The sequence below is a fragment of the Charadrius vociferus genome, unplaced genomic scaffold (assembly GCF_000708025.1).
Source record: "Charadrius vociferus isolate BGI_N301 unplaced genomic scaffold, ASM70802v2 scaffold964, whole genome shotgun sequence".
Taxonomy (NCBI): Eukaryota; Metazoa; Chordata; class Aves; order Charadriiformes; family Charadriidae; genus Charadrius; species Charadrius vociferus.
In genome coordinates this window covers 480,242-494,849 of record NW_009647945.1, presented here as the reverse complement: position 1 = coordinate 494,849, position 14,608 = coordinate 480,242, and the positions used below count along the sequence as shown (strand labels likewise).

Sequence of the window (14,608 nt, the reverse complement as noted above, 5' to 3'; positions counted from 1 at the left end):
CCAGAGCTGTGCACTGAGATGGGGCTTTCTGGGTTTGAAGAGGAGTGTAGGGACTTCATAGTCCTGTGTTGGCTTATCCCCGCTTGCCAGGGTATCTGCAGGTCATAGAATCGTAGAATCAGAATCGTCATAGCTGGAAGAGACCTTTAAGGTCATCGAGTCCAACTGTTATCTAACTCTACCGGGCCCACTGCTAACCCATGTCCCTCAGCACCATATCTAGACAGCTTTTAAACACATCCAAGGATGGTGATTCAACCACTTCCCTGGGCAGCCTCTTCCAGTCTTTGATAACCCTTCCAGTGCAGAATTTTTCCCTAATGTCTAACCTAAACCTCCCCTGGTGCAATGTGACACCATTTTGTCTTGTCCCATTGCCTGTTCCTTGGGAGCAGAGCCCGACCCCCCCTCGCTGCACCCTCCTGTCAGGGAGCTGTAGGGAGCGAGGAGGTCTCCCCTCAGCCTCCTCTTCTCCAGGCTGAACATCCCCAGGTCCCTCAGCCTCTCCTTATCAGAAGTGTGCTCCAGACCCCTCACAGCTCCGTTGCCCTTCTCTGGACATGCTCCAGCACCTCAATGTCTTTCTTGAGGGCAGCCAGCTGTTGGCCAGCTTTCAGGACTGGAGGACGCCAGGAGAGACTGGCACAGCCAGGGAGGAGACATCTCCAGCCAGGGCTTGCTTCTCCAGGCTGCAGCCCAATGCTGTGTAACAGGAGGCTGACATTTTGCTTTACACCTAAGGCAAGCAGCAATGGGGAGCAAACAACACTGGGCACCCCATAGTTTCAGGGCCAGGCAAAGCTCAGAGGCAGGGGAACAAGGCAGCCAGACCCTTCCCTGCCCCGGGGCAGGGCAAGATCAGCTCCACATCACCTCCAGCTCTTAGTGCACCACGCTGGAGAAACATTTAGCTGCTCTCTTCTATATAGGAGCAACCCCAATTTGGCAGAGCGCAAGTTCTGCTCCCCAGGGCTCAGGAAGGGGCAACATTGCTTCATCCCCATCCTACAGGAACACTAACTAACCCGATGCGGGAAAAGTCATCCCATCTGATTGACAACTACAGAACCGGAGGCAGATGCTGCCTCCATCTTCTACCTGCCCTTGAAGTCGTTAATCAAGGAGCAGAGGGTGAGCTCTCCCTTCCCCGGCCCCGGCTGTGCGAGGCCACAAAGGATGCTCTGAGCCTGGGTCGGTGGTCCACAGCAAACAAGCCAGTATTTGCTTTAGGAGAGCTCCTGCTCAGGAACCGTCAGCCCTCCCCAAAGTTGTGGAGGAAGTCGAGGGAAAACAGGGTATTAATCTGCCAAACACCCAGATGGTTCCTCAGCAGGCTCTGAGCACAAGGCTGGAGGCTTCCAGCAGGACTAAAACCATGGAGAAGTATTCCTGAGCCACATGTTACCTCTCCCTTCTGGGGAAGCTGCTTTGTGGGGCTCTGCACCATGGGGAGACAGGACAGTAGTTGAGTGGACATTCGTGCTTGAGGGCTGGCTCTTCTTGGCTTTGCTGCCTCCTAAAATTCTGCGACGAGCACTGGCTCTCATCCCTCCTCTTGAAGAGGACGAGATCCTGCCCCCGGGCTTCTGCCTTAGCCTCACGGAGCCACCGAAGGAAAACGATCTGCATAATTACTCTTATTACTGACAGCAATAAAAGCATCTCAATAGATAGCGTCTGTCAGCCAGGCACAGGCTCAGTGGGGCTTTGCTAATTACTGAAGTTTCCCATGCTGACAAAGAGATCCCAAGGGATGTGACAACCCGGGGGGCGGAAAAAAAACATATAGAGGAATTTCAGCACCACCCACCAGATCTCCTGGCCTAGAAGCACATTTGTAGCACCTTGCCGCAAGGTCCCCTGGGCACTGCAGGCACTCCCACACAAGCACAGAACCCGGTCCTACGCCTTGAAGAACATATCATACCATAGTAGGTACTTCTTGGAGACAGGAGTCCAATGTGAGCTGGGATTTAGGGAGCTCTGAGCAGAGAAGTAACCCTCCTTCCACAGTTCCCAGCATCTCTCCAGCACCTCCTGTCTCTGGTAGCCTCTTTCACTTGCACGGAGCATCTGCCACACATGTTATTGTTTCTGGGGGCGATGGGACTGGCGAGTTTGCTTTGCATCTCCAGCACAGCTCTGAGAAGCTGTCACACATCTCCTTCACCAGGTGTCCCTGAGCAAATCCCACCCTCCCACGCCAAACCTGCGCTATCTGTCAGGTTGCAACGAACGCTCTGACTGCGGCAAACTGGGGTGGATGTACAAAGAGCGGCACTCGGTGCAACCAGCTCGGGAACCTCACTTGAGAACTGCCTGAGAGCTAAAAGAATGTCTCAGCTTTAGGAATACTGACTTGGCTGAGACCAGACTTAACTGTGCAAACTTATTTTGCCACAGGCTAAAAGTCACCTGAGAAGTGCCAACCCACCAAGCAGACCTTCAAGCGGTCCTGAGTGCAGAACTCTTTCCAAACCAGTACGTGCTTGGCATGTAGACTTCAGAAACCCCTTCTGACACCTTCATCTGATGTTAAGGTGATGAATAGAGATGTGTTGTAGCACAGAACATCCCAAGTCACCTCCATTTCAGGATGGGATGGGATTTTTTCCACACCTAGACACACCTGCATGGGGAAATGGAGGAGTCTAGGCATGTAAAGTGTTGAAGGTCAGATTTTCATTGTAAATCATGATGCTTTTCCAACAAACACATTGTCTTCACACTCGTCTGTAAAGTTTGTAGCAACAGGTACACATGTACAGTCTACCCAGGGGACTGCCTATATATCTAACTAGGTCAGTTGAAGGGACACAAAATTTAAATCAACTAATTAATAGGCAAAGGGAAAATTGCAACTTATTCACATGGAAGGGCTTCCTGTTTGCTTAAGCAATGCTAAGGGCAGATTTGACCCAACTTCAGCAAAAACTAAACCAACATAACACGCACCTGATCCTGTGGAATCCACACTCACAACAACACCATTCACAGAGAACCGCTGCGCCGAGCGAGTCAATACAGACAGGCAGTAAAGCACGGAGAATGTCGCCCAATACCCTAAGCTGCTGTTTCGCTCTTAGCGCTTCTGTTTTATAACAACCGGTCTGTTGCTCTCCAAAAGAGCGAGGCAGCTGCTTTTTGTATGCGAGGCACAGGGAGTCTGACTCCGCGCAGGACAAATTAGCCAGGGCTCTCCAGAAGAGGTCGGGGAATATTGTCTGGTGCTCCGCACTCCACCTGCAACAACCAGCTTTTAAGATTGATTGATTAAATGTTTTGGTTTCACTTTAGCAATTAATCTCAGCAGCCTTTTGCTTATTTATATGCTTCAAAGCCGGAGACATAATCCCTTAATTATTCCCTTGCTCTCCTTCTCAATCCATGGTTTATTTAAAAATAACTGCAGCCTTGTCCCGACAGGCAGGGATGAATCCTGGCTTCACCTCCCAGGTAGCTCCACGTGGAGGTCACTCATCCCCAAGGCAGCGGAGAGTTTGATCTCTGTGGTCTACCCACGCAAATCACTTCTGCAAAGATGAACCATGGAGGAACTGAGATGTTTCAATAAAAACGAGATCCAGGTTTTCAAAGCAAGCCGTGGAGATCCTGGTCCTCGTGATTTACTCAGTATAAACCCTACAGTCCTAATATCCTAGATGAAGATCTAGCCCTCTGTGTTTTATCCTATAGATTCTCTATAGGCATATAGAATCATGCATATAGATTCTATGCATATAGAACCTTTGAGGCACTTTTTGTGCTTCTCTCTGAAATTTCAGTAGTTCTTTCAAGAGCATTATCCCAACCCGTGAGCTTCTCCGAGCGAGCACAAACCATTCTCCGTGAACATACCATTAACTGCCAAGAATTAAACAAAGCTCTGATAACTCATCAAGCTACAAAAAGCATTTGGAAGATATAGGTGCATTTTTATAACTCTACAAACTCAAAACAACCAAGACGTTCACAGCTGAGCTAAAGCATCCCAGTAGCACCTGGGTTAGGACATCATGCTTCCAAGGACCAACATTCAGGAATAGGGACAAAACAAGACATCTTCTCTTTCAAGCACGAGTAAATGCACAGCAAATGCATTCATGCAACAGAGAAAGCATCTCGTTCAGCCCCACAAGACACCTCGGCTGAACCGAGGCCGACAGAAGCATTTTAACATTGCACCTTTTTCCTGAGTTTTCCCCACTTACTCTTACAAGTGACTTAACGCTGACAGTGTTTCTCCGGCCTGACCTTGGTTTCATACCCTGCTAGTAATTTTACACCTATGTCGGGAGGCAGCGGGCAGTTCCTGCCCAATCCCACAAGCCCTCAAGTCCTGGCTACTTCACTCCTGATGTTGGGAAGTGTGGGCTGGAGATGGGCAGAGGGCAACATCGAGAAAAGGGTCTGTAGAAGACAATGGAGAAGCAGATAAGGGAGAGAGGCACGTAAGAGAGAAGTGGGCATTGGAGAGAGCCCGAGACTTGCATTCTCCACGTTACACCTCAAGCACAGCGTCACCTAGGAATAAAACTTCACACTGGAATGGAGAATCGCTATTTCTCCTTCTTCCGCTCAGCAACTCCCAGCAAAACAGGACTGCAGAAATCTCGCCCCTCTCTGATGGGATCTGCTTTAACAATCCCCCTAATCACCAACTATTTTTCACTTTGATTTGAGGTAAAGCTGGGACAGGGGAGGTACAGCTGCAGAGTGAATTAAGGTGGTTGGGACAAAGGGGAATAACGGTCAGTGACTGCTACAAGGCAGTGCTGGGTGGAGAACACCGTGCTGACAGCAGGGTCCCCCAAGGATGGACACAGAACGTACAGAACAAGGACAGACTCAGCCTTTCCCCTTTAACTGCTCATTTCTAAGCACTGAAACACACAGAGGTTTTGAAAGAAAACAAAAAAGTTGCAGAAGTTGTTTGCCAAGCAAGTTTTACATTATTCTGCATAGGAAGGGCTCTGTTTTTGAAGGACGCGGAGAGCGCGCACCACGCAGCACCCGGCGCTTACCTGTGTCATAGTGAACTACCAAAGACCTGGAATGATCCCCGGTTTTCAGCGGGTGGAACTCCACCGTTACTTGCATGGTGGCACCAATCCCAAGAGTCCCGATGGAGGGATCGACAGAGAAAGGGCTGCAACACAAAGATAATCAGGATTATTGGGGGAAATTCAGGGAATGTATTCCTTTTGCAGTCTACTTCACTTCAGCTCACTTGTGCAAGCAAGGAGCAAACAAACCACAGTCAGTAGAAGAGAAACACAACGTGCAGGGTCAGAGAGAGCTACTGCCTCCTGCTTCTGCAGACATCCAGCCCCGGGAAGATCCCATGGTATAAATTAACCTCGTCTCCCCCACACTCTGCATCCAGTTCTCTGCAGTGAGACTCAAGAGCCCGACTGCTAGCGACACCACCAGAGATTGGTTTTTGAAGAGCCCAGAGATGGGAACAGCTATTTGCATGCACAACGTGATGCTGATCTCCTCAGGAACCCTTTTCCAGCCACCCCTACACCTCAAGAGATGCAAGTGTCAAGGCAGTGAGATTACAGCCTAGAAATGGAACAGCTATTTGCATGCACAACGTGACACTGATCTCCTCAGGAACCCGTCTTTTCCGGCCACCTCTACACCTCAAGAGATGCAAATGTCAAGGCAGTGAGATTACAGCCTAGAAATCAGGCAGAGAATAAAAGTCTTTTTTTTTTGAAGACCAGAGAATAATTATGGTTTAATTTGCAGAATTCTTCTTTTTTTTACCTTGAAAACATCCTGGTTTAGCCTAAGAAAGGGCACATTTTATCAGCGTTTCAACAAAGATGCTCTAAGAAGAAAAGGAACAATCAGAAAAACCTGAGTGCAAACAACGCAGATTAGAGCGACACCAAGACATGGAAACAAGCCACAAAAGGAGTAGCCCGTTTACAGCCTGAACAATTAAATCCCTAGCTAAATGAAGCGCCGTTAACAGGAGGTTTTCCCTGCGATCACAAGCGACGCAATCTGGGACTCTGGCTTGTAATCCAAGCTTGGTAAGCATTTGCTTGGCCCACCAGGCTCAGGCTGTGCAATGCGTTGGAAATAATTCTGAAAATGTGTTGCTGTACTTTTGACTTCATATGAGCAGTTACGATTTGTTGCCAGGTAAACAGCTCTTGGCTGACAGAGACACAAAACTCGGTGCTTTAATGCTTCGGGACGAGTCAGCTGAAACACGCTTCTGCACAGCTCTCATACAGCCCCACTTCAAAAACAAAAGTTATCGGGTTTAGTGCTTCGCTGGTGATCAATTTGTCACCTTAAAAACATGTCCTGGGGAGTTTTACCAGGATTAGAGAATGCAACATGCACACAAAACCAATGAGAACTGGAGCCATGCGCAAGCTGAACTTTGTTCATCTAAGTAGTGACAGCTGATGACATTGCTGGAGTTTCTGCTCATTAGGGGGATATTGCCGCAATTAGGGGCCTGACCTGTTCCCATTACAACTTGGGAGAACATTGCTGCCGACTCTAATGGAGAAGCATCAGGCCAGCAACGTTTACATGCTGGACTTGAGGCTTTGGAGAAAGATGAGGAAAGACAAAGGCACCACCAGCCTCAGAACTGGATTGCTCTACGTGGTCCTGCATCCGCACTGACGGTCTCTGCTGGTGCTTGGGGTGGGGGGGATCATGGCCTGCTGGGGCAAAGGCACAGAAAGTGTTGGGGTTTTTACACATTTTTTTTCCCCCAGAAGTGTTAACTAGCAGCTTTTCTGTTCTGGCAAGGAAGGGGATTCCTGGCACCACCTTCAACACTACCTCCCATCCCCATCATCCTTCTACTCCTTCCCCATGTCTACATGACAGCTGGGATGGGAACAATACTGCTGGGGGTCACTTCAGGGGATGCCTGAGAAAGAAGAGATCTTTGTATTTTTAAATTATCAGAAGAAGAGGATCCAACCAAGCTCAGGACTCAGTTCTCGGGACTGAGAAACCAAGCACAAGTCAGACACTGCATCTCCTACACCCCAACCCCATGCAGTACCCACAAGCAAGAGCTCACTATCCCTCGCATTAACCTGTTCTCCAAGACCCAAAGATTAAACGGTGAAACTCCATGGTTAAACTCCTCTGAATCTCAGTCGACATCACTAAGATGTTCCCTGCAGCCTACAGATAAAAAGAGATGCTAAGGAGACATCCCTGACATGTCTAACACTCAAAGGAAAACCACTGCCAAGAGATGAAGGTGGCAGGCTAAACTTTGGCCTTTTATCCATTAATCGTGAGCTGTTCTTAAAGATAATTCTGGTCCTGTTAGATCTACCCTTTTAATGAATCACTACTGCTCCTGAAAGACAGAAAAAATAAGACTTGAAGGTGGTGGGGTTTTTTTAATAGCTTGTTTTCTTCTGACATGCTTTTTAACTATGTTCATTTGGAAGTTTGCTTTGTCGTATATCTAAACTTTCCCAGGTGCAGACATTCCACCAGCACCTTGCAATCCCCAGCTTGGATAAACTCATCTGACCACACCAACTTAGGAAAGACCTTCCCACCAGTACCTGCTGAGATCCTGCGTCTTACTGTCCTTTAGAAAGAGATCTACACTAGATTTATAAGCAATTTTCATAACGATATATTTTTTGGCATTTACATCTTGCTTACTTTCACCGGGCACCAGCTCCCCAACTCGACAGAGCTGGACAAAAGTTACATTCCATGAAGATCCCCAGGGCCAAACAGTCCTGAGGTAATTTAGAAACACCTGATGAGTGAACAACACTGGCGATTCTGTGACTCAGGTTCTCAAACCACCATGCCACCTTTTCTCCTGCAACCATATGTTTAGGAAACACAGCGTACAAGGAGACTACAGTACCCTTCCTTAAGTCCCACCCTGCATTTACCTTCTACAACTAAAATCCCTTAATTTACATTATAAAATCATTTGAGTTTGGGAGAATTGATTTCATTAAAAGCTACCTCCAAGGAAGGCTGTAAAAATCTACAGGTGATTGAATTGCCTTATCCATTCACTAAGACCTACTGCAGAAAAAAACTAAAAATCATTTAATCTCAGCATATATTACTTTCAGTAATGGTATAGCAGCCAAAGCGACACTATTCCAGTAAACCCAGTCTGTTAGGTCAAAGCATCCAAACGCCATCCCTGTGCTGAAAAATCCTGTGTACAGTCAGCATCTCGCGAGCTCTATCTTCCCTCTCTTTCGCTGCACCTCAGATCCATTTTCATACCCTCAGATGGTCTTTATACATCTCAGACTGGTGGGGGTTGGAAGGGCCCTCTGGAGCTCCCCCAGTGCCAAACCCACCAGAGCAGGGGCACCTCCAGCAGTGGCACAGGACGGCGTCCAGGCGGGTTTGGGATGGCTCCAGAGGGGGAGACTCCCCCACCTCTCTGGGCAGCCTGTGCCACTGCTCTGCCGCCCTCACAGCAGAGAAGGCCCTCCTCAGGTGGAGATGGAACTGCCTATGGTCACCTTTGTGCCCGTTCCCTCTTGTCCTGTCACTGGGCACCACTGGAAACAGACTGTTCCCATCCCCCCAGCACCTCCCTTGGAGGATTGATCAGCGTTGATGAGATCCCCCTCAGTCTTCTCTCCTCCAGACTAAAGCCCCAAGTCCCTCAGCGTTTCCTCACCAGAGAGATGCTCCAGTCCCCTCAGCACCTCCGTAGCCCTTTGCTGGACCCTCTCCAGCAGTTCCCTGTCCTTCTTGACCCGGGGAGCCCCGAACTGGACACAATGCTCCAGATGTGGCCTCCCCAGGGCAGAGCAGAGGGGGAGGATGACCTCCCTCGACCTACGGTAGCTCTTCAGTCCCAACACCTCCGTGTAGTATATTGGTACTACAGGGAGGGATGCAAGGGGGGCTGCGAGCACTGTGCCTTGTAGGATAATTTCCTGAGCTTTCCAAGCTTGGTGGGGACATTCCTGAACTGATCTTATCTCAGACGGATGCTCTCTAGCCCCACGGCACAGCACAATGTCTGTAATGTCAGAAAAAGGTAGTGCTGTGCCGAAATCTGCTCCCAGACACCGTTTTCAACTCAAATGTACTGGAATGACATTTATCTCCCTGAATGTCACGGAGAAGAAACTCATTATCCTGCCTTAACAACGATAACGACAGGAAGAGACTTTCTATATTTATACTATTATTATTTTTTATTCCCAAGCTATGCCGTTAAGAGCCAGGTACGGACACGCAGATGGAGGACAGGCACAAAGCCAGGCTGCGTAATGGGAAGAGCCTCGGCGGTTCCTTTCCTTTATGAATAAAATAGTCAAAATGTGGCTGTGTTTTCTGGTAGATACCATGGCAAGAGAGCGCTCCAAACAGGGAACAGCAGAAAGATGCTGAATTGGCCCCGTGGATTCACTTAAGAGCTCTTCCTTGGAGTGAAGCGCACAGCAGAAAACATCAAAGTCCTTTGGCAAGCGAGTACCAGGCAGGGAATGTCATCGTGAAGCAACCAGATGTAAGGGCTGAGCTCTCAGGATCGGAGACGAGCTGAAGCTGAAAGCAGGTAGGTGATGCTTGATGCCATAGAGAATGAATCCAGAGACAGGAGGCAAAGAAAAGCCGTCTGAGCAGCACATTGGACTAGGAAACGGCAGCATCTGCAGCTGGCTGGCAAGGGGGCGAGAGCCCAAATTCGCTCAGGCCAGAAAACAAGAGTTGTGGCAACTAAGGCAGAAGTTTCAATTTGGCAGATAGAGGATAAGGGACTTCGAGGGCAGGTGATGGTCTACGAGCTTAGACAGGTCTCTCATTCCCTTCCACCCCACTCATCCCCCTCCTTCTCAAACATGCACGCATGTGTGCTTGCGCGTATCAACACACCCCAAAGCCAGGATGCGGTAGTAAGACTGCCTTTAACATAACACCGCATCCTCACCCAGCGGAAGTTAAGCACACAGTCAACTGAAGCTGCTTAAATTCTCCACTAAATAAGACTAAAGCAGCCCTGAGGCTGGCACTCCTTTCTCCCAGCCCCTAGGCCAGAACTCCGGATTACCGTGTCTCACACCTACACTTTAAGCTCTCCAGGACGGGGAACACAACTCATTCATTTCACAGAATGGTTTGGGTTGGAAGTGACCTTGAAGATCACCTCGTTCCACCCCCCTGCCCTGGGCAGGGACACCTCCCACCAGCCCAGGTTGCTCCAAGCCCTGTCCAACCTGGCCTTGAACACCAGTTAACAAAGCACAGGTTTAAGTGTTCTGCGATAATAATTAATCATCAGGTTATTAGGGAAGTCATTCAAAACAATTAGTGACATTAAACTAAAGCTTCACCACCTCTTATTTATAACAATGCAGCCTCTGTAACAGGGAAATTAATCCCTAACACTTGTGGGAAAATGGCCTCTCTTGTGACAACCTCTGTAAATATATTTGTCCAAAGACAACTGCCAGCTAATAATCTACTAGCGCATGGAGCAGTGTGTTGGTCTGATTCTCAAGCCAACTTGTCGTGCCAATTGGGAGGTCAGTTCTTGTCTGCTGGGGCTGTTAGAGCCACAGGGCTCACCCAGGAGCTCAGTGGGAGGTATCTGAGCAACTTCTCGTAGCACCAGCAAGGAACCAACCTTTGATCGCTGCTATCAAGAGACTCGGTCATTCATGTGAAAGTTCACAGATATGGTAGAGGGTCCAGAGGCACTCAGATGGCAAGAAAAGAGTTGGTGCAATGCAGTGATGGTGTCCAGTCCCCAGCTGGAATAACCACTCCTGGCACACCATGGTCTCATCACACAGGGAGAGCATGGTTATTCAGGTCGCAGGATGCAAGGGGACATCCTGACCTGGTCAACAGCAGGGAACACCCAAAATTTGTTGGATGGTACCAAACTGGGGGGAGTAATCAACACACTGGAGGGATAGGCTGCTGTTGAGGGGACAACTGGAGACAGGAGATGGAGAAATTGGCTGATGTGAACTTCATGCAGTTCAGGGATGGACAACGCGAAATCCTGTATTTGGAATGGAATAAGCCCTGGCAGTACAGGCTGGGCACTGATGGAACAGAACATTTCTACAGAAGAGGACTTCAGGGGCTGGAGCACAGGAAATGCAGGGAGATGCTGAGATAAATGGGTTTGTACAGCCTTAAGGAGGAAAGATGAAGCGTGATCTTAGTGCTGCCTACAATTACATAAAGGGAAGATGTAGAGAAGATGGGGCCAGGCTCTTCTTTGAAACGTGCAGTGATACAATTTTCCAGTAATGGCAAATTTGAGTAGATATTAGGAAAAGAAATTTCACCAGAGGTTGAACACTAAAACAGGGACCCAGAGAAGTAAGGGAACCTTGAAGGCATCCAAAGCTCAACATAAACAGGCCCAGAGCAGCAAGTTGTGTTAGTTGCAAACCAGATCAAACTTTGACACTGGGTCTTGATTTGATCAAGGTGTTCGTTCAGATGATCTCCACAGGTCCCTTCCACCCAAAGTTACTCTATGATTTTAACTTCTAAATCAGCCCAATTCCATTTCATATATTCTCCAAATTTCTCTTATTCCCTACATTTACACATCTGTGCATATATGTATAGACAGGCACTAGAGGAACTCAACCTTTAAGAAAGTTCCCAGTGAAGAATTCATTATGACATTTTGCTGAACATTTAAAGCAGGAGGAAAAAAAAGAGTAGAAACACAGGAACTTCAGAGTATTTAAAAAGAAATCCAAATGAAAGTGGGGGCGACTTAATTAGAATAAAATCCTGCTTATATTCAAAGATTTAAATCATCCGTTTGAAATTTCAAACTGGCTTTCAAAAGTTCGTAATGAAATGGAAGAGATGACTGATGACCTCAGCTGACAAGGGAAATCACATCAGCTTTTGATGTCCGTACACATGCAATCCAGTTTTTCAGAATTCTACTTTTTTTTGGTGCAGTTTGAAATAAAAGCTCTGTAATGCTTCCCAATTCTGTATGGCAAAGCTGGCATATTTAATTGCTGAAGTTCAGAAACCCTTAACATCCATATCAAGCTAGATCCAAATACATGCTCTCTCACTCAACAGTACATTGCAAAAACATGCTAGACTTTCAGGGGGTATTTATTTGGATGGTGACACCTAGATCTGGAAATCCCAGAGGAACACTGTGCAGTGATTTACGAGTTCCTGCCTATGTATTTCCACAGTGAAAAGCAGCAGCCTGCTTAAACAGCATTCTAGAAGCCTGCTTAAATAGCTTTGCCAGGCTTTGGTGGAATCTCCTCTTGGACCCTCACATTTTACAGGAGAAAAGTAAAAAGTCTTCTTTTGAGCCCTGTTTTCCCAGGGAAGAAATGGAGGCAACTCCAGTGCACCATTCTGTGCTGCATTCTTGACCTCAGCTCCTACACCAAGAGCTCTGGGACCAAGTAACTCTCAATCGATTACCAGCCAAATGAACTGGTTTCCTTGCAGATGCGGCGTCAAAAAGGCATTGCCCTCTCCAGTTCAGCAAGCTGGAAAACCGGTCACTGCCTTCCGAGACCAAAAGGAGCAGTACAGGCTCTCCCCAACCCAATTCATATCAGGCATTCGATCTCATCGAGCACCGTACGCTTGTGATCCCCCAGAGAATGGGTGTATTTGGCTGACAGTGGTCAGTAACCATTTGAGAAAGTACTTACGGTCAAGAGGTGCATGCTAACTGCTAACATACTCCAGTACTCTCCAGAAAGAGAGAGTAGAAAGGGAGAGAGAACGCTCTAGAAGAAGAGACTCCCAACCCATGCACCAGATATTTGCCGCATCTTCTGCCTGCGCTCTCATTAACATTCTGGTTTGGGGCTTTAGTGGGTTCTGAAGCCTCTACTTAAGAGTTCATTCCACTTAAAAATACTTGGTCGCAGACCAAACCTACTGCAAAATAAAGTCCCTGGACCACACAGTGCTACTGGCAGGGCCTCAAAACCAATTCCTTTGATCTACGATCTCTGATTGCACTTGCTATATAGACACAGCTGCTGATAAGTTTTTAAACGTTTCTTTCACCAGTTCATAGCTGGCCACTTCCTAACACCGTGCTCTGTCTACCTGACCTGAGCTCCCAGCACAGCCGCCTGCCATGCGGTATGCCGTACAGCCCAAGGGCGGTCACCTTGCCCTCCTTTATTTGTCCTTTCCAACAGACAGAATCGGTCTTGTGAGATGCTGTGTCAGAGAAATGATTGCAGCATGAAACTTGCATCATGCTTAAAACACTAAGCAGCAAATCCCACATGTCCTGCCCATCTCCAGCTACGGCTGCAATACAGCAGCTCAGATGCTCCGGTTCCTTTTTATTACTGTTTACCAACAATATTACTGCACACCAGCGTTCCACACAAGCAGGACGTTGAGTTCCTTTACCTCTGAGTGCTGATGTGGTAGCGCGCCTCCCGATTACCGATGTTGCGAACCAGCAGAGTTTTCTGGGTGCTGTACTTGACCGGACAGACGGAGAAGTTCAGCTGGTCAGGGAAGTCCAGGATAGCTCGGGCACCTATAGCTCGGATTGGCACAATAAATTTTTCCCTTTCTGTGATGCAGGTGAGCTGGTGGAAGTAATCCTGCAGGGAAAGGAACAATCTCAGCGCAGCGCATTTAGTACCGTCCCCACGGCAGAAGGAAAACTGCTGTTTTCTGCGACTCTAACAGCAGCACTCAATAATGTAATAGTTCTTTTTACTTTAATGACCTTTCATTCCAGCAGCATGATTTGGACGGGGCTGTTAACTTGCAAAGAAGAAACAACCTCATTGATTCACCTGCTTTTGCAGCAAGCTGGCAGAACCAGACAAAATTACTTGACACTTTGATTCTGAGGCACCAAAACAGAGTAATTTCATGCAAGGGATTACAGCGGTAACCAGAACCCGCTTCGATCACCACTGCAAACAATTAAAGGCAGCACTAAGAACCCAGTTGTGCCACAGCACTAACTCCAATCCCAAGCAATGCAGCAACCTCCTTGAAGCTTGGCAGGGGATGCTCAGGTCCATTTTCAAAAGGACTTTGCCACATGCGTGGTCAGGGAAGTCTCTGGTGAACTACTTAACAAGCTGGACATGACAATTGTTTTAATGTCAGGTGAGTGTAGGGTGCACGCATATTTTCCATCCCTTTCCACAGCATTATAGGGACAAGGCTGGGGGGAACAGAGCCTTAAGAAACTGCCTGATCCACCACCCCACCCCAAAATTGGCTCAGCTCTTGACTCAAGCTATTCTGGAGAGATGTTTGACAAGTACTTAAAAGCACTAACAATTCCACCCCTGCCCCCAGCAGCCTATTCCAGCTCTACCCTAGACTTAGAGTTCCTCCTGTGTCTAATCTCCCTCTCCCTTTCCATCTCATCTCAGCCTCGGGGGACACAGGAGACAGCTTTGCTCCCTCTCTGCTGCACGGCCAATGCTGTAATTGCGTCTCTCTCGTAGGGTCCCCAGAATAAGTGACTTGGTGGCTTGTCAGCACGCCTACCTGAGGCAGGGGGCATCAGGAGACACTCAGACAGCCCCACCAGAGCCAGCTCTACTGTGCTATCCCCAGTCATTGGCTTGTTCAGAAGAGTCAGACAGTCCCCGTGTGTCAT

At 48.1% G+C, this 14,608-nt stretch overlaps 1 protein-coding gene across 1 annotated transcript in view; it reads right to left on the bottom strand.

Annotated features, from left to right (window-relative positions):
* HYDIN (HYDIN, axonemal central pair apparatus protein) overlaps positions 1-14,608 on the bottom strand; it is a 161,992-nt gene that overhangs the window by 132,756 nt on the left and 14,628 nt on the right. The window contains exons 5-6 of the mRNA XM_009883265.1: positions 13,387-13,586; positions 5,025-5,149 (exon numbers count right to left, since the gene is read on the bottom strand). Coding sequence (XP_009881567.1) covers positions 5,025-5,149; positions 13,387-13,586 — 325 coding nt within the window. The remainder of the gene's footprint in view (positions 1-5,024; positions 5,150-13,386; positions 13,587-14,608) is intronic.